We start from the raw sequence: 22,724 nt of genomic DNA, 5'->3' as shown, positions 1-22,724 counted from the left end.
GCATTTCAAAAACCTCATGCAGGAAACCCAATATCAAAACAAGGTATAGCCAGATGGATAGTTAAATGCATCCAAATCTGCTACCTTAAAGCAAAACGACAACTGCCCATTACACCAAGGGCACACTCAACCAGAAAAAAAGGTGCTACCATGGCCTTTCTAGGAAACATCCCAATGCAAGAAATATGTAAGGCAGCCACATGGTCTACGCCACACACGTTCACTAAGCACTACTGTGTAGACGTGTTATCCGCACAGCAAGGCACAGTAGGTCAAGCCGTGTTAAGAACATTATTTCAAACCACTTCCATTCCTACAGGCTGAGCCACCGCTTTTGGGGAGATAACGGCTTACTAGTCTATGCAGAACATGTGTATCTACAGCGACAGATGCCATCGAACTGAAAATGTCACTTACCCAGTGTACATCTGTTCGTGGCATCAGTCGCTGGAGATTCACATGTGCCCACCCACCTCCCCGGGAGCCTGTAGCAGTTTGGAAGTTAGCTTCAACTTTGTACATTTGTATATATATTATTTTAACCTTAAATAGGCACATACTTAGTCACTCCATTGCATGGGCACTATTACTATAACACAACTCCTACCTCACCCTCTGCGGGGAAAACAATCGAAGATGGAGTCGACGCCCATGCGCAATGGAGACAAAAGGAGGAGTCACTCGGTCCCGTGACTCGAAAGACTTCTTCGAAGAAAAACAACTTGTAACACTCCGACCCAACACCAGATGGCGAGCTATGCAGAACATGTGAATCTCCAGCGACTGATGCCACGAACAGATGTACACTGGGTAAGTGACATTTTCATTTTCAGACACTTACATTCACAAATCCTGTATATCCCCAGGCAACTTTTAACCATGAGATTTTATGACCCCACTTCCAGCACGATTTATAGCTCATCACATAGTTGGCTCTGGCTTGCCTTTAGTGGCTTTAATTCTCATAGATGAATCCAGTGTGCCTCTTTTAGCGCCCCCTTCAACCTTGATGCTGCTTAATACTGCCCTCAAAGAATGCTTCAACGTGTTTTAAATCTGTTGTGAAAAGCTCTCCCGCGTGGACTGCTTCATGCAACCTAGAGCACCCATAACCGATTCTTGCTCCCCTGGGAGGCTATTGTGTGCACATTGTGTGCGGTTCATTATTAACTTGAACCAATGTCTACTTCTTACTTTAAGAAGCTATTGAATTGCTTGTGGCAGTAATACATACTCCACTCTTAGTAAGTTGCTTACCTATGCATTTTATTTTTGCACTACTTGTTCTCGCTGGCTCAGCCCGTTATAATGTTATCCTTCAGTTTCCTGCAGTGTCCTACAGAGAGTAAGGTATTATTTTCATTAAATCTATTCATGAACATGCACATGCACACCTTTTTGCAAGTCACCCATACATTCTAGCATTCAGGTTCCCCCGTTCAAATATTAGTTCACAACATCAGTTTTATACCTGCTTTCCAAGCTAAAGCGTACAACAAAAAATAATAATCACATTGACAAAACCTAATGCATTTACCAATGCTTGTTTATTGTAGGTGGCGGATCTTCCTTAGCTGCACATTGCTTATCTGTCTTTGTGACGTTTGGTAAAATTCTTTCCACTCTATAAGGGACAAAACAATTTGCTTTGTTTGTTTTTTTACTATTGTGGTGTTTTCTGCACCTTTTAAGTTTGCTAAGTTATTATGAGTGTTTTTCTTTTTAACGTTTAATTTGACTGACATAATGTTGTCCTTCGAGGTATCCTGGTCCGGTGGGCTTTACTGCTTAGTCCTTATACATGATTCTGTGATTCCTCCAAAGTACAGTTTGGTTTTTGGCAGTGTGGACTTTCAACACTCCCAAGTAAATTAATCATTGAACAGGAAGTGCCTAATTTAAATCGGTGGTGCCAGCGGCACTCATTTTTGGTTAGTGCCACTTATTTTCCCTCATCAAACATTTCCTGAGAGCAAGAGAGGTGAAAAAACACTCAAACGGGCAAGGAGGAGGAAGAGGAAGACAGCAGGAAATTACGAGAGTGAGATCAAGGGGTATAAAGTGTCTGGTAGTGGTTTAAAGAGGCCTGGCGTAGATTTAGGACTACTCAGCCTTGGTATTCAGTGTGCTGAAATGTAATAGCGCCAGCTGCGGAGATCTAGGCATCGGCACGCATTATTTTACAAATGAAGCACTGTGGAACCTCACTTTTTTTCTGGGCTCCTTAAGTAAGTACCACTGTTTTTAAATCTTAATATCTGTTCCTACCTCTGTGATCATACTTTTTCATACTGTAGGATGTTTCAGTTAATCAGGCCAAGAAGGTAGGGTTTTGTCTAGTTTTATGCAACATCAGTGGGAATAAAATGTGCCCATGCCCTCGCATTTGATTGTTGAATCTGCCTCTCTTTTTGTTCACTTTACTGAACTAACATTAAAAATGAAACATTTAAATTCATTTTAGGACAGAATATTATGGTGATAATCTATCCACCCTACCAATGTACTTTTTTTCACGAAGCAATTAAAAAATGTAGCATATTCAGGAAAGAATTTAGTTTAGGGTGAAATTACCTAATCCCCATGTGTAAGGAAATGCCTCCTTGGCATGGTTGCCCCCTGACTTTTTGCCTTTGCTGATGCTATGTTTACAATTGAAAGTGTGCTGAGGCCTGCTAACCAGGCCCCAGCACCAGTGTTCTTTCCCTAACCTGTACTTTTGTATCCACAATTGGCAGACCCTGGCATCCAGATAAGTCCCTTGTAACTGGTACTTCTAGTACCAAGGGCCCTGATGCCAAGGAAGGTCTCTAAGGGCTGCAGCATGTCTTATGCCACCCTGGAGACCTCTCACTCAGCACAGACACACTGCTTGCCAGCTTGTGTGTGCTAGTGAGGACAAAACGAGTAAGTCGACATGGCACTCCCCTCAGGGTGCCATGCCAGCCTCTCACTGCCTATGCAGTATAGGTAAGACACCCCTCTAGCAGGCCTTACAGCCCTAAGGCAGGGTGCACTATACCATAGGTGAGGGTACCAGTGCATGAGCATGGTACCCCTACAGTGTCTAAACAAAACCTTAGACATTGTAAGTGCAGGGTAGCCATAAGAGTATATGGTCTGGGAGTCTGTCAAACACGAACTCCACAGCACCATAATGGCTACACTGAAAACTGGGAAGTTTGGTATCAAACTTCTCAGCACAATAAATGCACACTGATGCCAGTGTACATTTTATTGTAAAATACACCACAGAGGGCACCTTAGAGGTGCCCCCTGAAACTTAACCGACTGTCTGTGTAGGCTGACTAGTTCCAGCAGCCTGCCACACCAGAGACATGTTGCTGGCCCCATGGGGAGAGTGCCTTTGTCACTCTGAGGCCAGTAACAAAGCCTGCACTGGGTGGAGATGCTAACACCTCCCCCAGGCAGGAGCTGTGACACCTGGCGGTGAGCCTCAAAGGCTCACCCCTTTGTCACAGCCCAGCAGGGCACTCCAGCTTAGTGGAGTTGCCCGCCCCCTCCGGCCACGGCCCCCACTTTTGGCGGCAAGGCTGGAGGGAACAAAGAAAGCAACAAGGAGGAGTCACTGGCCAGTCAGGACAGCCCCTAAGGTGTCCTGAGCTGAAGTGACTCTAACTTTTAGAAATCCTCCATCTTGCAGATGGAGGATTCCCCCAATAGGGTTAGGATTGTGACCCCCTCCCCTTGGGAGGAGGCACAAAGAGGGTGTACCCACCCTCAGGGCTAGTAGCCATTGGCTACTAACCCCCCAGACCTAAACACGCCCTTAAATTTAGTATTTAAGGGCTACCCTGAACCCTAGAAAATTAGATTCCTGCAACTACAAGAAGGACTGCCTAGCTGAAAAACCCCTGCAGAGGAAGACCAGAAGACGACAACTGCCTTGGCTCCAGAAACTCACCGGCCTGTCTCCTGCCTTCCAAAGATCCTGCTCCAGCGACGCCTTCCAAAGGGACCAGCGACCTCGACATCCTCTGAGGACTGCCCCCTGCTTCGAAAAGACAAGAAACTCCCGAGGACAGCGGACCTGCTCCAAGAAAGGCTGCAACTTTGTTTCCAGCAGCCTTGAAAGAACCCTGCAAGCTCCCCGCAAGAAGCGTGAGACTTGCAACACTGCACCCGGCGACCCCGACTCGGCTGGTGGCGATCCAACACCTCAGGAGGGACCCCAGGACTACTCTAAGACTGTGAGTACAAAAACCTGTCCCCCCTGAGCCCCCACAGCGCCGCCTGCAGAGGGAATCCCGAGGCTTCCCCTGACCGCGACTCTTTGAATCCTAAGTCCCGACACCTGGGAGAGACCCTGCACCCGCAGCCCCCAGGACCTGAAGGACCGGACTTTCACTGGAGAAGTGACCCCCAGGAGTCCCTCTCCCTTGCCCAAGTGGAAGTTTCCCCGAGGAACCCCCCCCTTGCCTGCCTGCAGCGCTGAAGAGATCCCTAGATCTCCCATTGACTTCCATTACCAACCCGACGCTTGTTTCTACACTGCACCCGGCCGCCCCCGCGCTGCTGAGGGTGAAATTTCTGTGTGGGCTTGTGTCCCCCCCGGTGCCCTACAAAACCCCCCTGGTCTGCCCTCCGAAGACGCGGGTACTTACCTGCAAGCAGACCGGAACCAGGGCACCCCCTTCTCTCCATTCTAGCCTATGTGTTTTGGGCACCACTTTGAACTCTGCACCTGACCGGCCCTGAGCTGCTGGTGTGGTGACTTTGGGGTTGCTCTGAACCCCCAACGGTGGGCTACCTTGGACCAAGAACTAAGCCCTGTAAGTGTCTTACTTACCTGGTTAACCTAACAAAAACTTACCTCCCCCAGGAACTGTGAAAATTGCACTAAGTGTCCACTTTTAAAACAGCTATTTGTGAATAACTTGAAAAGTATACATGCAATTTTGATGATTTGAAGTTCCTAAAGTACTTACCTGCAATACCTTTCGAATGAGATATTACATGTAGAATTTGAACCTGTGGTTCTTAAAATAAACTAAGAAAAGATATTTTTCTATACAAAAACCTATTGGCTGGATTTGTCTCTGAGTGTGTGTACCTCATTTATTGTCTATGTGTATGTACAACAAATGCTTAACACTACTCCTTGGATAAGCCTACTGCTCGACCACACTACCACAAAATAGAGCATTAGTATTATCTATTTTTTACCACTATTTTACCTCTAAGGGGAACCCTTGGACTCTGTGCATGCTATTCCTTACTTTGAAATAGCACATACAGAGCCAACTTCCTACATTGGTGGCAGCGGTGGGATACAAGACTTTGCATTTGCTGGACTACTCAGCCAATACCTGATCACACGACAAATTCCAAAATTGTCATTAGAAATTGATTTTTGCAATTTGAAAGTTTTCTAAATTCTTAAAAGTCCTGCTAGGGCCTTGTGTGTTAAGTCCCTGTTTAGCATTGTCTTTTTAGAGTTTAAAAGTTTGTTAAAAGTTTGAATTAGATTCTAGAAACAGTTTTAGATTCTTAAAAAAGTATTCCAACTCTTAGCAGAATAATGTCTGATACAGAGATGCAGGTGGTGGAACTCGACACCACACCTTACCTCCATCTTAAGATGAGGGAGCTAAGGTCTCTCTGTAATATAAAGAAAATAACCATTGGCTCCAGACCTACCAAAATTCAGCTCCAGGAGCTGTTGGCAGAGTTTGAAAAAGCCAACCCCTCTGATGATGACATCACAGAGGAAGAAATTAGTGACTTGGAGGCCAATGTCCCTCCTCCAGTCCTAAATAGGGAGAACAGGACCCCTCAAGTCCTGTCTCCAACTGTGTTAGTCAGAAATAGTGAGTCCCTCACAGGAGGGTCCCACATTTCTGAAATCACTGAGGATGCTCTCAGTGAAGATGACCTCCTGTTAGCCAGGATGGCCAAAAGATTGGCTTTAGAGAGACAGCTCCTAGCCATAGAAAGGGAAAGACAAGAGATGGGCCTAGGACCCATCAATGGTGGCAGCAATATAAATAGGGTCAGAGATTCTCCTGACATGTTAAAAATCCCCAAAGGGATTGTGACAAAATTTGAAGATGGTGATGACATCACCAAGTGGTTCACAGCTTTTGAGAGGGCTTGTGTAACCAGAAAAGTGAACAGATCTCACTGGGGTGCTCTCCTTTGGGAAATGTTCACTGGGAAGTGTAGGGATAGACTCCTCACACTCTCTGGAAAAGATGCAGAATCTTATGACCTCATGAAGGGTACCCTGATTGAGGGCTTTGGATTCTCCACTGAGGAGTACAGGATTAGGTTCAGGGGGGCTCAAAAATCCTCGAGCCAGACCTGGGTTGACTTTGTTGACTACTCAGTGAAAACACTAGATGGTTGGATTCAAGGCAGTGGTGTAAGTAATTATGATGGGCTGTACAATTTATTTGTGAAAGAACACCTATTGAGTAATTGTTTCAATGATAAACTGCATCAGCATCTGGTAGACCTAGGACCAATTTCTCCCCAAGAATTGGGAAAGAAGGCGGACCATTGGGTCAAGACAAGGGTGTCCAAGACTTCAACAGGGGGTGACCAAAAGAAAGGGGTCACAAAGACTCCCCAGGGGAGGGGTGATGAGACAACCAAAACTAAAAATAGTAAAGAGTCTTCTACAGGCCCCCAAAAACCTGCACAGGAGGGTGGGCCCAGAGCCTCTTCACAAAACAATGGGTACAAGGGTAAAAACTTTGATCCCAAAAAGGCCTGGTGTCATAGCTGTAAACAGCATGGACACCAAACTGGAGACAAGGCCTGTCCCAAGAAAGGTTCCACTCCAAACTCCCATCCAGGTAACACTGGTATGGCTAGTCTCCAAGTGGGATCAACAGTGTGCCCAGAGCAAATCAGGGTCCACACTGAAGCTACTCTAGTTTCTGAGGGTGGGGTGGATTTAGCCACACTAGCTGTCTGGCCGCCTAACATGCAAAAATACAGACAGCAACTCTTAATTAATGGGACTAGAATAGAGGGCCTGAGGGATACAGGTGCCAGTGTCACCATGGTGACAGAGAAACTGGTTTCCCCTGGCCAATACCTGACTGGAAAAACTTACACAGTCACCAACGCTGACAATCAGAGAAAAGTACATCCCATGGTAATGGTTACTTTAGAATGGGGAGGGGTCAATGGCCTGAAACAGGTGGTGGTCTCCTCAAATATCCCAGTGGACTGTCTGCTTGGAAATGACCTGGAGTCCTCAGCATGGGCTGAGGTAGAACTAAAAACCCATGCAGCAATGCTGGGTATCCCTGAACTGGTGTGTGTGAAAACAAGAGCACAATGCAAGGCACAGGGTGAAAAAGTAGAGCTGGAGTCTGGAAAAATGGCCCAGCCTACCAAGAGAACAGGAAAGTCAGTTGGGAAACCAACTGCAACACAGCAAAAGAAAGGGAACCTCTCTTCTCAGGAAGAAGTTCTGCCCTCTGAGGGAACTGAGCCTTTGGAGCTTGAACCTTACCAGGTTGAGCTCTTAGGCCCAGGGGGACCCTCAAGGGAGGAGCTGTGTAAGGGACAAGAAACCTGTCCCTCTCTTGAAGGCCTTAGGCAGCAAGCTGCTGAAGAGTCCAAAGGCAAGAAAAATGGAACGCATAGGGTCTATTGGGAAGATGGACTCCTGTACACTGAGGCCAGAGACCCCAAACCTGGTGCCACTAGGAGAGTGGTAGTGCCCCAGCTGTTCAGGAAGTTCATCCTAACATTGGCCCATGACATTCCCCTTGCTGGACATTTGGGACAAACCAAGACGTGGGAGAGGTTAGTCAACCACTTCTACTGGCCCAATATGTCCAACATGGTTAAGGAGTTTTGCATCTCCTGCCCCACCTGTCAAGCCAGTGGTAAGACAGGTGGGCACCCAAAGGCCCCCCTCATTCCACTTCCAGTGGTGGGGGTTCCCTTTGAAAGAGTGGGTGTGGACATAGTTGGTCCACTAGAACCTCCCACGGCCTCAGGAAATATGTATATCCTGGTAGTAGTGGATCATGCTACCAGGTATCCTGAAGCTATTCCCCTTAGGTCGACTACTGCCCCTGCAGTAGCCAAGGCCCTCATTGGTATCTTTACCAGAGTGGGTTTCCCTAAGGAGGTGGTGTCTGACAGAGGTACCAACTTCATGTCAGCATACCTGAAGCACATGTGGAATGAGTGTGGAGTGACTTATAAATTCACTACACCATACCATCCACAAACTAATGGCTTGGTTGAGAGATTCAACAAGACATTAAAAGGCATGATCATGGGGCTCCCAGAAAAACTCAAAAGGATATGGGATGTCCTCTTGCCATGTCTGCTTTTTGCTTACAGAGAGGTGCCACAGAAGGGAGTAGGATTCTCACCCTTTGAACTTCTGTTTGGTCATCCTGTAAGGGGACCACTTGCCCTTGTTAAAGAAGGCTGGGAGAGACCTCTCCATGAGCCTAAACAGGACATAGTGGACTATGTACTTGGCCTTCGCTCTAGAATGGCAGAGTACATGGAAAAGGCAACCAAAAACCTTGAGGCCAGCCAACAGCTCCAGAAGTTTTGGTATGACCAAAAGGCTGCACTGGTTGAGTTCCAACCAGGGCAGAAAGTCTGGGTTCTGGAGCCTGTGGCTCCCAGGGCACTCCAGGACAAATGGAGTGGCCCTTACCCAGTGCTAGAAAGGAAGAGTCAGGTCACCTACCTGGTGGACCTGGGCACAAGCAGGAGCCCCAAGAGGGTGATCCATGTGAACCGCCTTAAGCTCTTCCATGACAGGGCTGATGTAAATCTGTTGATGGTAACAGATGAGGATCAGGAGGCAGAGAGTGAACCTCTCCCTGATCTTCTTTCATCAGACCCAAAAGATGGCACAGTAGATGGAGTGATCTACTCAGACACCCTCTCTGGCCAACAGCAAGCTGATTGTAGGAGAGTCCTACAACAGTTTCCTGAACTCTTCTCCTTAACCCCTGGTCAGACACACCTGTGTACCCATGATGTGGACACAGGAGACAGCATGCCTGTCAAAAACAAAATCTTTAGACAGTCTGACCATGTTAAAGAAAGCATCAAGGTGGAAGTCCACAAGATGCTGGAATTGGGAGTAATTGAGCGCTCTGACAGCCCCTGGGCTAGCCCAGTGGTCTTAGTCCCCAAACCTCACACCAAAGATGGAAAGAAAGAGATGAGGTTTTGTGTGGACTACAGAGGGCTCAATTCTGTCACCAAGACAGATGCTCATCCAATTCCAAGAGCTGATGAGCTCATAGACAAATTTGGTGCTGCCAAATTCTTAAGTACCTTTGACTTGACAGCAGGGTACTGGCAAATAAAAATGGCACCTGGAGCAAAAGAGAAAACAGCATTCTCCACACCTGATGGGCATTATCAGTTTACTGTTATGCCCTTTGGTTTAAAGAATGCCCCTGCCACCTTCCAAAGGTTGGTGAATCAAGTCCTTGCTGGCTTGGAGTCCTTTAGCACAGCTTATCTTGATGATATTGCTGTCTTTAGCTCCACCTGGCAGGATCACCTGGTCCACCTGAAGAAGGTTTTGAAGGCTCTGCAATCTGCAGGCCTCTCTATCAAGGCATCCAAATGCCAGATAGGGCAGGGAACTGTGGTTTACTTGGGCCACCTTGTAGGTGGAGGCCAAGTTCAGCCACTCCAACCCAAGATCCAGACTATTCTGGACTGGGTAGCTCCAAAAACCCAGACTCAAGTCAGGGCATTCCTTGGCTTGACTGGGTATTACAGGAGGTTTGTGAAGGGATATGGATCCATTGTGACAGCCCTCACTGAACTCACCTCCAAGAAAATGCCCAAGAAAGTGAACTGGACTGTGGAATGCCAACAGGCCTTTGACACCCTGAAACAAGCAATGTGCTCAGCACCAGTTCTAAAAGCTCCAGATTATTCTAAGCAGTTCATTGTGCAGACTGATGCCTCTGAACATGGGATAGGGGCAGTTTTGTCCCAAACAAATGATGATGGCCTTGACCAGCCTGTTGCTTTCATTAGCAGGAGGTTACTCCCCAGGGAGCAGCGTTGGAGTGCCATTGAGAGGGAGGCCTTTGCTGTGGTTTGGTCCCTGAAGAAGCTGAGACCATACCTCTTTGGGACTCACTTCCTAGTTCAAACTGACCACAGACCTCTCAAATGGCTGATGCAAATGAAAGGTGAAAATCCTAAACTGTTGAGGTGGTCCATCTCCCTACAGGGAATGGACTTTATAGTGGAACACAGACCTGGGACTGCCCATGCCAATGCAGATGGCCTTTCCAGGTTCTTCCACTTAGAAAATGAAGACTCTCTTGGGAAAGGTTAGTCTCATCCTCTTTCGTTTGGGGGGGGGGTTGTGTAAGGAAATGCCTCCTTGGCATGGTTGCCCCCTGACTTTTTGCCTTTGCTGATGCTATGTTTACAATTGAAAGTGTGCTGAGGCCTGCTAACCAGGCCCCAGCACCAGTGTTCTTTCCCTAACCTGTACTTTTGTATCCACAATTGGCAGACCCTGGCATCCAGATAAGTCCCTTGTAACTGGTACTTCTAGTACCAAGGGCCCTGATGCCAAGGAAGGTCTCTAAGGGCTGCAGCATGTCTTATGCCACCCTGGAGACCTCTCACTCAGCACAGACACACTGCTTGCCAGCTTGTGTGTGCTAGTGAGGACAAAACGAGTAAGTCGACATGGCACTCCCCTCAGGGTGCCATGCCAGCCTCTCACTGCCTATGCAGTATAGGTAAGACACCCCTCTAGCAGGCCTTACAGCCCTAAGGCAGGGTGCACTATACCATAGGTGAGGGTACCAGTGCATGAGCATGGTACCCCTACAGTGTCTAAACAAAACCTTAGACATTGTAAGTGCAGGGTAGCCATAAGAGTATATGGTCTGGGAGTCTGTCAAACACGAACTCCACAGCACCATAATGGCTACACTGAAAACTGGGAAGTTTGGTATCAAACTTCTCAGCACAATAAATGCACACTGATGCCAGTGTACATTTTATTGTAAAATACACCACAGAGGGCACCTTAGAGGTGCCCCCTGAAACTTAACCGACTGTCTGTGTAGGCTGACTAGTTCCAGCAGCCTGCCACACCAGAGACATGTTGCTGGCCCCATGGGGAGAGTGCCTTTGTCACTATGAGGCCAGTAACAAAGCCTGCACTGGGTGGAGATGCTAACACCTCCCCCAGGCAGGAGCTGTGACACCTGGCGGTGAGCCTCAAAGGCTCACCCCTTTGTCACAGCCCAGCAGGGCACTCCCGCTTAGTGGAGTTGCCCGCCCCCTCCGGCCACGGCCCCCACTTTTGGCGGCAAGGCTGGAGGGAACAAAGAAAGCAACAAGGAGGAGTCACTGGCCAGTCAGGACAGCCCCTAAGGTGTCCTGAGCTGAAGTGACTCTAACTTTTAGAAATCCTCCATCTTGCAGATGGAGGATTCCCCCAATAGGGTTAGGATTGTGACCCCCTCCCCTTGGGAGGAGGCACAAAGAGGGTGTACCCACCCTCAGGGCTAGTAGCCATTGGCTACTAACCCCCCAGACCTAAACACGCCCTTAAATTTAGTATTTAAGGGCTACCCTGAACCCTAGAAAATTAGATTCCTGCAACTACAAGAAGAAGGACTGCCTAGCTGAAAACCCCTGCAGAGGAAGACCAGAAGACGACAACTGCCTTGGCTCCAGAAACTCACCGGCCTGTCTCCTGCCTTCCAAAGATCCTGCTCCAGCGACGCCTTCCAAAGGGACCAGCGACCTCGACATCCTCTGAGGACTGCCCCTGCTTCGAAAAGACAAGAAACTCCCGAGGACAGCGGACCTGCTCCAAGAAAAGCTGCAACTTTGTTTCCAGCAGCTTTAAAGAACCCTGCAAGCTCCCCGCAAGAAGCGTGAGACTTGCAACACTGCACCCGGCGACCCCGACTCGGCTGGTGGCGATCCAACACCTCAGGAGGGACCCCAGGACTACTCTAAGACTGTGAGTACAAAAACCTGTCCCCCCTGAGCCCCCACAGCGCCGTCTGCAGAGGGAATCCCGAGGCTTCCCCTGACCGCGACTCTTTGAATCCTAAGTCCCGACACCTGGGAGAGACCCTGCACCCGCAGCCCCCAGGACCTGAAGGACCGGACTTTCACTGGAGGAGTGACCCCCAGGAGTCCCTCTCCCTTGACCAAGTGGAGGTTTCCCCGAGGAACCCCCCCCTTGCCTGCCTGCAGCGCTGAAGAGATCCCTAGATCTCCCATTGACTTCCATTACAAACCCGACGCTTGTTTCTACACTGCACCCGGCCGCCCCCGCGCTGCTGAGGGTGAAATTTCTGTGTGGGCTTGTGTCCCCCCCCGGTGCCCTACAAAACCCCCCTGGTCTGCCCTCCGAAGACGCGGGTACTTACCTGCAAGCAGACCGGAACCGGGGCACCCCCTTCTCTCCATTCTAGCCTATGTGTTTTGGGCACCACTTTGAACTCTGCACCTGACCGGCCCTGAGCTGCTGGTGTGGTGACTTTGGGGTTGCTCTGAACCCCCAACGGTGGGCTACCTTGGACCAAGAACTGAACCCTGTAAGTGTCTTACTTACCTGGTAAAACTAACAAAAACTTACCTCCCCCAGGAACTGTGAAAATTGCACTGTGTCCACTTTTAAAACAGCTATTTGTGAATAACTTGAAAAGTATACATGCAATTTTGATGATTTGAAGTTCCTAAAGTACTTACCTGCAATACCTTTCGAATGAGATATTACATGTAGAATTTGAACCTGTGGTTCTTAAAATAAACTAAGAAAATATATTTTTCTATACAAAAACCTATTGGCTGGATTTGTCTCTGAGTGTGTGTACCTCATTTATTGTCTATGTGTATGTACAACAAATGCTTAACACTACTCCTTGGATAAGCCTACTGCTCGACCACACTACCACAAAATAGAGCATTAGTATTATCTATTTTTACCACTATTTTACCTCTAAGGGGAACCCTTGGACTCTGTGCATACTATTCCTTACTTTGAAATAGCACATACAGAGCCAACTTCCTACACCATGTGTAGATAGTAAATTCAGTTTTGTGTTTACCATCTGTTTGGGGTAATAGTAAACCATACTTGTGGCAGACTGGGTTACATAGTGTAATGTGAAGAGAGGTTTATGTTCTATGGCTCTAATCTCACCATTTTGGATGTATCTAAGGTACTTCTTAGCTATTCAGTCTTCATATCTTCTCATTACTACATCTCTCTTCTGGCTCTCTTCACAAGCCAATCTCCCACCTGTCTTGAACGCATCTCAAGTGCTTGCTCCTTTTTCTGTGTTATTCTGTTACGTTCTCTATCTGCCTCTCTTTTTCTTTGTTGACTCACGACTGTCATTGCAATCATTACTTTGCTCGCTTGCTTCCTCCATTTAAGGTCTTGCTTCTGTACCTGTGCCCCTTGCTCGGTCGACCCCCCCCCGAGGCTCTCCACCAATGGCAGAACACACCATGATGGGGCCAGGAAGTAGAATTTGGTAAGGGGGGTCCTTCAGACCTCTGTAATGTGCAGATTTTCCTAGGCTTTAAAATGAACAGGTACTCCTGAAAGGGGATAGGCTTCTGTACCACAGGATCCTGTGTTATGCCCCTGCCGTCCCCTTCATTTTACACTTGCTCTGTGAATTAATCTTACAAAGGTACTTTTCTCTGTACATTGGATTAGTCCAAGGCACTGTTTTCCATTTGCATGCCATAAAGTACAGTATTTCACTCCACTCTGTTTTTGCACAAGATGTGTCTTATCTGTCATTCTTTAGAAGGAGCTGACCTGATTTGTAAAGCTTACACTTTAATACTTATTTATAGTTCTTTTTCCTCTCTTAAAATCCACCCCCAGCTGCCCAGTACACAGTGGGAAGTTGAAGGCTGGGCCTCCTTTTGACCCAGCATGCAGCTCCTCTGATCTTATTACTTTTGGAAGGTTTTGATTTACCTTCTTTAGCACGTTATGCAGTTAGTGCACAACTCTTCTCTTGCACTGCTTTGTTTTATCTGTACTTATGTTCTCACACATTGCTGCATTTTAAAACACTTCTTGTGCTACCCCCATTTTTTGCACTACGTTCTGTTTCACAGCAACACCTGCACATATTTGCTTACTTTTCTCCCCCATCTTGCACTGTTCTACTTTTTCAAGACATGCTCAAGAATGCTCCCTTTTCTTCCATTTGTTCTGCTATCTTCTTGTAGCGTTTTTTATTTACTGATCTCTCACACACACTTGGATAGCTCCTTTTTCCGGCATCATTCTTCAGGTTTGCTTGTGTTTTATTAACTCTTTTATTATAACTCAATTGTTTTTTAATCTAATAACTCTCTAATGGATCACTGACCTTTATGGATACTCTTTCCTGCTGGAGTCCTTTCTTCACATTCTGTGTTTTTGCATGACTCTAACTGCCTTATTCTTCCTTTTTTGTTATTAACCTGCACATAATCTTCTGCATAGCTCATTTTTGTGGTTTATACTAAATTACTTTTTGTGTTTCTCTTTTTCCCTGCCTTTTTAAATGCATTGTCTCTTAGAGGGCAGCATTTTGAGAACAGGCAATGTGTCTAAGGATACAGCACACCTTTAAGTGATATCTTTCTGCCTTAAAACAGGTGTAGCTCCATTTAGTGGTGCCACTACAGGCACAGGCGGCAGAATACGAGATGTTCAGTCAACAGGCCAAGGTGCTTATGTCATCGCAGGCACTGCTGGATACTGCTTTGGCAATCTACTCATACCAGGTAGGTGGTATGTGTGTTTGTTTCTAAAGCCGAGTAGATAAAGTTGACATGTAAAAGTAGGCAGATTAAACAAAAAGTCGGTGGAAGAGTGGGTATTGGGGTTGAATGCAATGTTAGGATTCATATGCTCTTAGGTGATATTTTATTAGCTGGGCAGCATCTCTCCAGAGTTCGCACCTTCCCTTTATCTTCATTACTAAGACTTCCGGCTGTTCTGTTTCCTTATTTAGACTATTTCATCTTCTTTTAACACTTTTGCATTGTCTCTCATTTATTTTTGGCTTTGATAAATGTGTTTTTCTTCGTAACTTCCTCCCTTCCCTTAAACTTCCAGGTTATGAGCTTCCATGGGAAGATCCATCATTCGAGTATCCCAGGAACTTCGCTCGTCCACTGGAGGTGGCTATTGAGGCCAGTAATGGAGCGTCAGACTATGGAAACAAATTTGGAGAGCCTGTCCTGGCAGGTAATACCTAGTATAGCAGTTGATAGTGTGGTGGTTGGTGACAATTTAGGATTGTATGCCAGAGCCAGCGCTCTCAAGCTAGGATAAAGGCTAGTTCATGTGAGCTCATGAGGTTTTAGGTAGACAGAGGAACTAATATGGTCCTACTTTAAATTTTTAAATTTTGACTTTCCAGAGAATTTTGAACTGCCTGACCAGTTAATCAACTAGATGACACAGCCTTCTGAACATCATTTTGAGACTGTGGATATCTGTTCCTTTAGCAGGCAATCTTAATTCATTTTACTAAATGTACCAGTGCATATATACCCTTTGGTTACTGTTCCAGTAAATGTTAGTCATCGGATTTACTGTTACATTAATCCAGCTGAATCAATCCAGTAGGGTTATATTTCAGTAATCAACCAAAGCAATATGATTGTCACTCTAAAGATTTGGTACCACAGATTCTCATGCAAAACATCCAACATCATCTGTGGAATTCCGCAGTGATTATTCTTGCACCAGTACTCTCCAACAACTTCATTACCCTATTGGCCCACATGATAGAAAGTCAGAATGTCATGTTCCAGGCATGTGTGGCTGTAGATACACATGCTTAGCATAATTCACTATTTAGTGTTGGACTCGGAAGTGTTCAGATTTTTTCGTTTAAGGAAGTCTTTCGAGTCACGAGTGGTGTCTCCTCATCTTACTGGTAATGCACATGGGCATCAACTCCATTGTTAGATTGTTTTCCTCCACCATCGGATTTGGACGTCTGCTTCTTGGCATCGTCATTTCCTACTTTAGGCCTACTGTTGGTACTGTTATTGATCATGGTTAGTATTCAATCCCTCATTGATCGTTCACCAACATCTGTCTTTATTGGGCCATTTGGGCCTCACACTTCGGGCTGTACTTATACATCAATAACATCCTCACATGTCCATTTGGTGCTGGAACTGACTCCCCTTCGGATCTGCCCTCGCTGTCATGCCAGGTTTCACACGTACTGACCAACATCAGGTGTGTAACTTTTGCCTTTCTCTGACTATCTAGAAGATGCCTTGGAAGCCTGCAAATCTTCAGGCCCAAGAAAACTTTGAGAGATCAACGATTCAAGATGTCTTGATGCCTCGCTGATGACGTGCCAGACATCTTCCTATCGGATGAACTTCAGAAGGAAGACTACGCACAGAGTTTGGCAGCAGATGAGGGCACCTTCTCCTACTAGGACAGCTTGTAGTCCCAGCTCAAGATGCACTATTTCACACTGTGACAACCTGTAAATACAAGCACATCCCCCCCCTAACCCCAAACACCCACCCTGACCCCAGCAAGCCATCCCCAAGGGCTGACCAAAGGCTTTTGCTAGGCCACCACTGCCTTTGGCCCATGATTGGCACTAAAAAGCTGCATCTGAAACATCCAGCCCTGCCTCAGTGCCGAAAAGACAGCAGAAGACACATTCTCCCTTGCTGACTCCCGCACCTTCAAAGTTGAGCCGAACAGTTGAGTCCCTTAGTTGCCACCTGCAGCCTGTTTCTTTAGGGACCGAGAACCGTGAGAGTCATCAGCAGCACAACCCTGCCAGACAAAGCACCACTGCACACAAACCTCCCAGCCTGAATTTGAGTGGACTGATGGTGGCCCTGCATGCAAAAGACCTAAGCGCCTGTTTGGGTTCAACCAGACTGCCCCCAGTCACCGTTTGCAGCCTCTGTCACAGGACTGTTTCCCATTGAAGTGATCGGGGCACCCACTGGCGAAAAGCACCTCTGCATCCGGACGCCCCAGTGCCTCCTAGGGTGACCTGTTGGTGCTGCCTTGGCCCTTGCCCCTTACTCACCTTAAGTCCCTTAAAACAGTTCTGTAACTTTGCTAAGTAACCCTATGCAGTATATGTTTATTCCTCATAGGATAACATTGTCGCTTAAAGCCTGCAGTGTATTTTACTGTGATCCCATGATCATGCCCTTCAATGTCTTGTTGAACCTTTCAACAACTCCACTGGTTTGTGGCTGGAAGGTCGCGGTGATCTTGTAGGTCACCCCACTCTCATTCCACATGTGTTTCAGGTAAGCTGACATGAATTTGGCACCTTTGTCAGAAACCACCTTCTTAAGAAACCCTTCCCTGGTAAAGATACTGATGAGGGCTTTGGCTACTTCAGGGGCTGTAGTAGACTGAAGGGGAGTTGCTTCAGGATACCTGGTAGCATGATCCACTACTATTAGCATACTACATGTATATATTAGTTTCCTGTGGCTGTGGGTGGTTCAAGTGGACCCAATATGTCCACACCAACTGTTTCAAAGGGAACCCCAACCACTGGTCGTAGAATTAGGGGAGCTTGTGGGTTGTCACCTGCATTTACCGCATGTTTGGCAGGTGACACAGGAACTGCAAAACCCCTTCACCTTGTGACATGTTGGGCCAGTAGAAAGGGCTGAAAACCTATTGTAAGTTTTAGTTTGGCCTAGATGCCCAGCTAGGGGGCTGTCATATACTAGTGTGAGGATAAATTCCCTGAACTGCTGAGGCACAACCACTTGCCTGGTGGCACCAGGTTTGGGTTCTCTGGCCTCAGTGTACAGGAGCCTCTCCCAAAAGACCCCATGGGAGCCACTGACATCTCCATTTCCCATGCAGCAGCTTGCTGCCCCAGGCCTTCAAGTGGAACAGGATCGCTGTCCCTGGCACAGCTGGTCCCTAGAGGCTCCCCCTGGGCACAAGAGCTCTACCTGGTAAGGATCAAGTTCCATGGGCTCAGTTCCCTCAGAGGAGGTTAAGACTTCTTCTTGAGAAGAGGAGTCTTATGCTTTTTGCTCTACAGAAGCTGGTTCTCCAGTCTTCTTACCCTTTCTCTTGGAAGGTTGGACCATTATTCCAGGCGTCGAGACTTCTTTTTCACCCAGTGCTTGGCTTTTTGCTCTAGTCTTCACACACACTACCTCGAGGATTCCCAGCATGGCTGCATGGGTTTTGAGTTCTACCTCAGCCCAAGCCGAGGACTCCAGGTCATTCCCCAGCAGATATTCAACTGGGATTGCAGAAGAGACCACTACCCATTTCAGGCCAGTAATCCCTCCGTATTCTAAGGTCACCATAGCCATGGATGGACCTTAGTTACATTGTCAACATTGGTGACTGGATAAGTCTGTCCAGCCAGATACTGTCCTGGGGAAACCTTTTTTTCTGTCACCATAGTGACACTGGCACCTGTATCCCTCAGGGCTTCTAACTTAGTCCCATTAATCAAGGGATGCTGTCTGTATTTGTTCTTATTAGGGGGGCAGACATCAAGAGTGGCAACATTTACCCCACCCTCAGAGACCAAAGTTTCTTCAATGTGGACCCTGCTTTGCTCAGAGCACACTGTTGATCCCACCTGGAGACTGGCTATACCAGTACTTACTGGAGCAGGGCTACATGAATTAAATTTGGGACAGACCAAGTTTCCAGTTTGGTGTCCATTCTGTTTACAGTTGTGACACCAGGCCTTTTTGGGATCAAAGTTTTTCCCCTTGTACCCATGTGAGGACTGTAAAGCGGCTCGGGCCCACCCTCCTGTGCAGGTTTTTGGGGCCCCTGAGAAGTCTCTTTGTTTTTGCCTTAGGTTTCTCACCACCCTCTCCCTGGGGAGGCTTCGTACCCCTTTTGTTTGGGGTTCCCCCAGTGGAAGTCTTGGTCACCCTAGTCTTGACCCAATAGTCTGCCTTCTTTCCCTTTTCTTGGCGAGAAATTGGACCTAAGTCTACCAGATATTATGCATCTTTTCATTGAAGCAGTTCCTCAAATGTGTTTTTTCATAAACAAGTTATAAAGCCCATCATAGTTGTAAGGAAATGCCTCCTTGGCATGGTTACCCCCTGACTTTTTGCCTTTGCTGATGCTATGTTTTGAATTGAAAGTGTGCTGAGGTCTGCTAACCAGGCCCCAGCACCAGTGTTCTTTCCCTAACCTGTACTTTTGATTCCACAATTGGCACCCCCTGGCATCCAGATAAGTCCCTTGTAACTGGTACCTCTGGTACCAAGGGCCCTGATGCCAGGGAAGGTCTCTAAGGGCTGCAGCATGTATTATGCCACCCTAGAGACCCCTCACTCAGCACAGACACACTGCTTACCAGCTTGTGTGTGCTAGTGAGAACAAAATGAATAAGTCGACATGGCACTCCCCTCAGGGTGCCCTGCCAGCCTCTCACTGCCTATGCAGTATAGGTAAGACACCCCTCTAGCAGGCCTTACAGCCCTAAGGCAGGGTGCACTATACCATAGGTGAGGGTACCAGTGCATGAGCACTGTGCCCCTACAGTGTCTAAGCAAAACCTTAGACATTGTAAGTGCAGGGTAGCCCTAAGAGTATATGGTATGGGAGTCTGTTTTACACGAACTCCACAGCACCATAATGGCTACACTGAAAACTGGGAAGTTTGGTATCAAACTTCTCAGCACAATAAATGCACACTGATGCCAGTGTACATTTTATTGTAAAATACACCACAGAGGGCACCTTAGAGGTGCCCCCTGAAACTTAACCGACTATCTGTGTAGGCTGACTGGTTCCAGCAGCCTGCCACACTAGAGACATGTTGCTGGCCCCATGGGGAGAGTGCCTTTGTCACTCTGAGGCCAGTAACAAAGCCTGCACTGGGTGGAGATGCTAACACCTCTCCCAGGCAGGAGCTGTAACACCTGGCGGTGAGCCTCAAAGGCTCACCCCTTTGTCACAGCACCGCAGGACACTCCAGCTTAGTGGAGTTGCCCGCCCCCTCCGGCCACGGCCCCCACTTTTGGCGGCAAGGCTGGAGGAAACAAAGAAAGCAACAAGGAGGAGTCACTGGCCAGTCAGGACAGCCCCTAAGGTGTCCTGAGCTGAAGTGACTCTAACTTTTAGAAATCCTCCATCTTGCAGATGGAGGATTCCCCCAATAGGATCAGGGATGTGACCCCCTCCCCTTGGGAGGAGGCACAAAGAGGGTGTACTCACCCTCAGGGCTAGTAGCCATTGGCTACTAACCCCCAGACCTAAACACGCCCTTAAATTTAGTATTTAAGGGCTCACCCTGAACCTAGAAATTAGATTTCCTGCAGCTACAAGAAGAAGGACTGCCGAGCTGACAAACCCCTGCAGAAGAAGAACAGAAGACACCAACTGCCTTGGCCCCAGACTTACCGGCCTGTCTCCTGCCTTCCAAAGAAACCTGCTCCAGCGACGCTTTCCAAGGGACCAGCGACCTCTGAATCCTCTGAGGACTGCCCTGCTTCGAAAAAGACAAGAAACTCCCGAGGACAGCGGCACTGCTCCAAAAGAACTGCAACTTTGTTACAAGGAGCAGATTTAAAGACCCCTGCAACTCCCCGCAAGAAGCGTGAGACTTGCAACACTGCACCCGGCGACCCCGACTCGACTGGTGGAGAACAACCAACTCAGGGAGGACCCTCCGGCGACTCTACGACTGTGAGTAACCAAAGTTGTCCCCCCTGAGCCCCCACAGCGACGCCTGCAGAGGGAATCCCCAGGCTTCCCCCTGACCGCGACGGTCTGAACTCCATTTCCCGACGGCTGGAAAAGACCCTGCACCCGCAGCCCCCAGCCCCTAAAGAAACTGAACTTCTGTGCAGGAGTGACCCCCAGGAGGCCCTCTCCCTTGCCCAGGTGGTGGCTACCCCGAGGAGCCCCCCCCTTGCCTACCTGCATCGCTGAAGAGACCCCTTGGTCTCCCATTGAAACCTGAAGGAAACCCGACGCGTGTTTGCACACTGCACCCGGCCGCCCCCGCGCTGCTGAGGGTGTACTTTTTGTGCTGACTTGTGTCCCCCCCCCCCGGTGCCCTACAAAACCCCCCTGGTCTGCCCTCCGAAGACGCGGGTACTTACCTGCTGGCAGACTGGAACCGGGGCACCCCCTTCTCTCCATTATAGCCTATGTGTTTTGGGCACCTCTTTAACCTTTGCACCTGACCGGCCCTGAGCTGCTGGTGTGATAACTTTGGGGTTGCTCTGAACCCCCAACGGTGGGCTACCTTGGACCAAAAACTCAAACCTGTAAGTGACTTACTTACCTGTGAAAACTAACAATAACTTACCTCCCCCAGGAACTGTGAAAATTGCACTGTGTCCACTTTTAAAACAGCTTATTGTGTTTTATGTAAAAAGTATACATGCTAAAGTAATGATTCAAAGTTCCTAGAGTACTTACCTGCAATACCTTTTAAAAGAGCTATTACATGTAAAATTTGAACCTGTGGTTCTTAAAATAAACTACGAAAATATATTTTTCTATAACAAAACCTATTGGCTGGATTTGTCTCTGAGTGTGTGTACCTCATTTATTGTCTATGTGTATGTACAACAAATGCTTAACACTACTCCTTGGATAAGCCTACTGCTCGACCACACTACCACAAAATAGAGCATTAGTATTATCTCTTTTTGCCACTATCTTACCTCTAAGGGGAACCCTTGGACTCTGTGCATGCTATTCCTTACTTTGAAATAGCACATACAGAGCTAACTTCCTACATTGGTGGATCAGCGGTGGGGTACAAGACTTTGCATTTGCTGGACTACTCAGCCAATACCTGATCACACGACAAATTCCAAAATTGTCATTAGAAATTGATTTTTGCAATTTGAAAAGTTTTCTAAATTCTTTAACCTCTTCTGTGCCTTGGACGAGATCATCTCGTCCAAGGCTACAGTTCCCCTGTGCCTTGGACGAGATCATCTCGTCCATGGCACAGGGGAACTTGGGGGCGCGCTAGCGCGCCCCCCGTGCACCCCCCTTCCCCCCCCAAGTCGGGGATGGAAGGGGAAGACCTTCCCCTTCCACCCCCGACCCCCCCACCCCCCCCTGTGACGTCAGCGCGCGCGCGCTGATGTGTCACAGGGGCCTCCCGCGTCGCGCTGGAAGCTCTGCTCTGCTCTGCTTCCAGCGCGATTGAAAAAGAAATGCAAAAGCATTTCTTTTTCAATCACTTGGGAGGCCCGGAGGGGCTTCAAAGGGAAGGAAAAGTATTTCCTTCCCTTTGAAGTCCCTCCGAGGGTTTCAAAAGCCGTATTGCTTGCAATCCGGCTTTTGAAACCCCACTAGACACCAGGGATTTTTTTTTTTTAAATTTAAATTGACAAAAGGGAGCGACCCCTTGGGCAAGGGTCGCTCCCAGGGGGGGCATTTTTTTGAAAAGGCCTTTTCTGCCACCCCTGGGGGCAGAAACCTCTAGGCACCAGGGCCCATTTTTTTTTTTTTTTTGTTTCATTTTTTTTTTATTGAGGTGGGGAGCGACCCCTTAGGCAAGGGTCGCTCCCCTTGGGGGAAAATTATATTTTGGCCATTTCTGCCCCCCTTGGGGGCAGATTGGCCTATTTTGATGAGGCCAATCTGCCCCCAAGGGGGGTAGAAACCACTAGACACCAGGGATTTTTTTATTTTTTTGTTATTGACAAAAGGTAGCGACCCCTTGGGCAAGGGTCGCTCCCAGGGGGGGCATATTTTCGGGAAGGCCTTT

General features: G+C 47.8%; 1 protein-coding gene across 2 annotated transcripts in view; it reads left to right on the top strand.

Annotated features, from left to right (window-relative positions):
- Positions 1–22,724, top strand: part of PFAS (phosphoribosylformylglycinamidine synthase) — a 546,904-nt gene that overhangs the window by 77,846 nt on the left and 446,334 nt on the right. For both annotated transcript variants that reach the window (XM_069244293.1, XM_069244295.1), the window contains 2 exons: positions 14,635–14,763; positions 15,098–15,229. In XM_069244293.1, coding sequence (XP_069100394.1) covers positions 14,635–14,763; positions 15,098–15,229 — 261 coding nt within the window. The remainder of the gene's footprint in view (positions 1–14,634; positions 14,764–15,097; positions 15,230–22,724) is intronic.

The sequence above is a fragment of the Pleurodeles waltl genome, chromosome 7 (assembly GCF_031143425.1).
Source record: "Pleurodeles waltl isolate 20211129_DDA chromosome 7, aPleWal1.hap1.20221129, whole genome shotgun sequence".
Taxonomy (NCBI): Eukaryota; Metazoa; Chordata; class Amphibia; order Caudata; family Salamandridae; genus Pleurodeles; species Pleurodeles waltl.
This window is presented reverse-complemented; position numbering and strand designations above follow the sequence as displayed.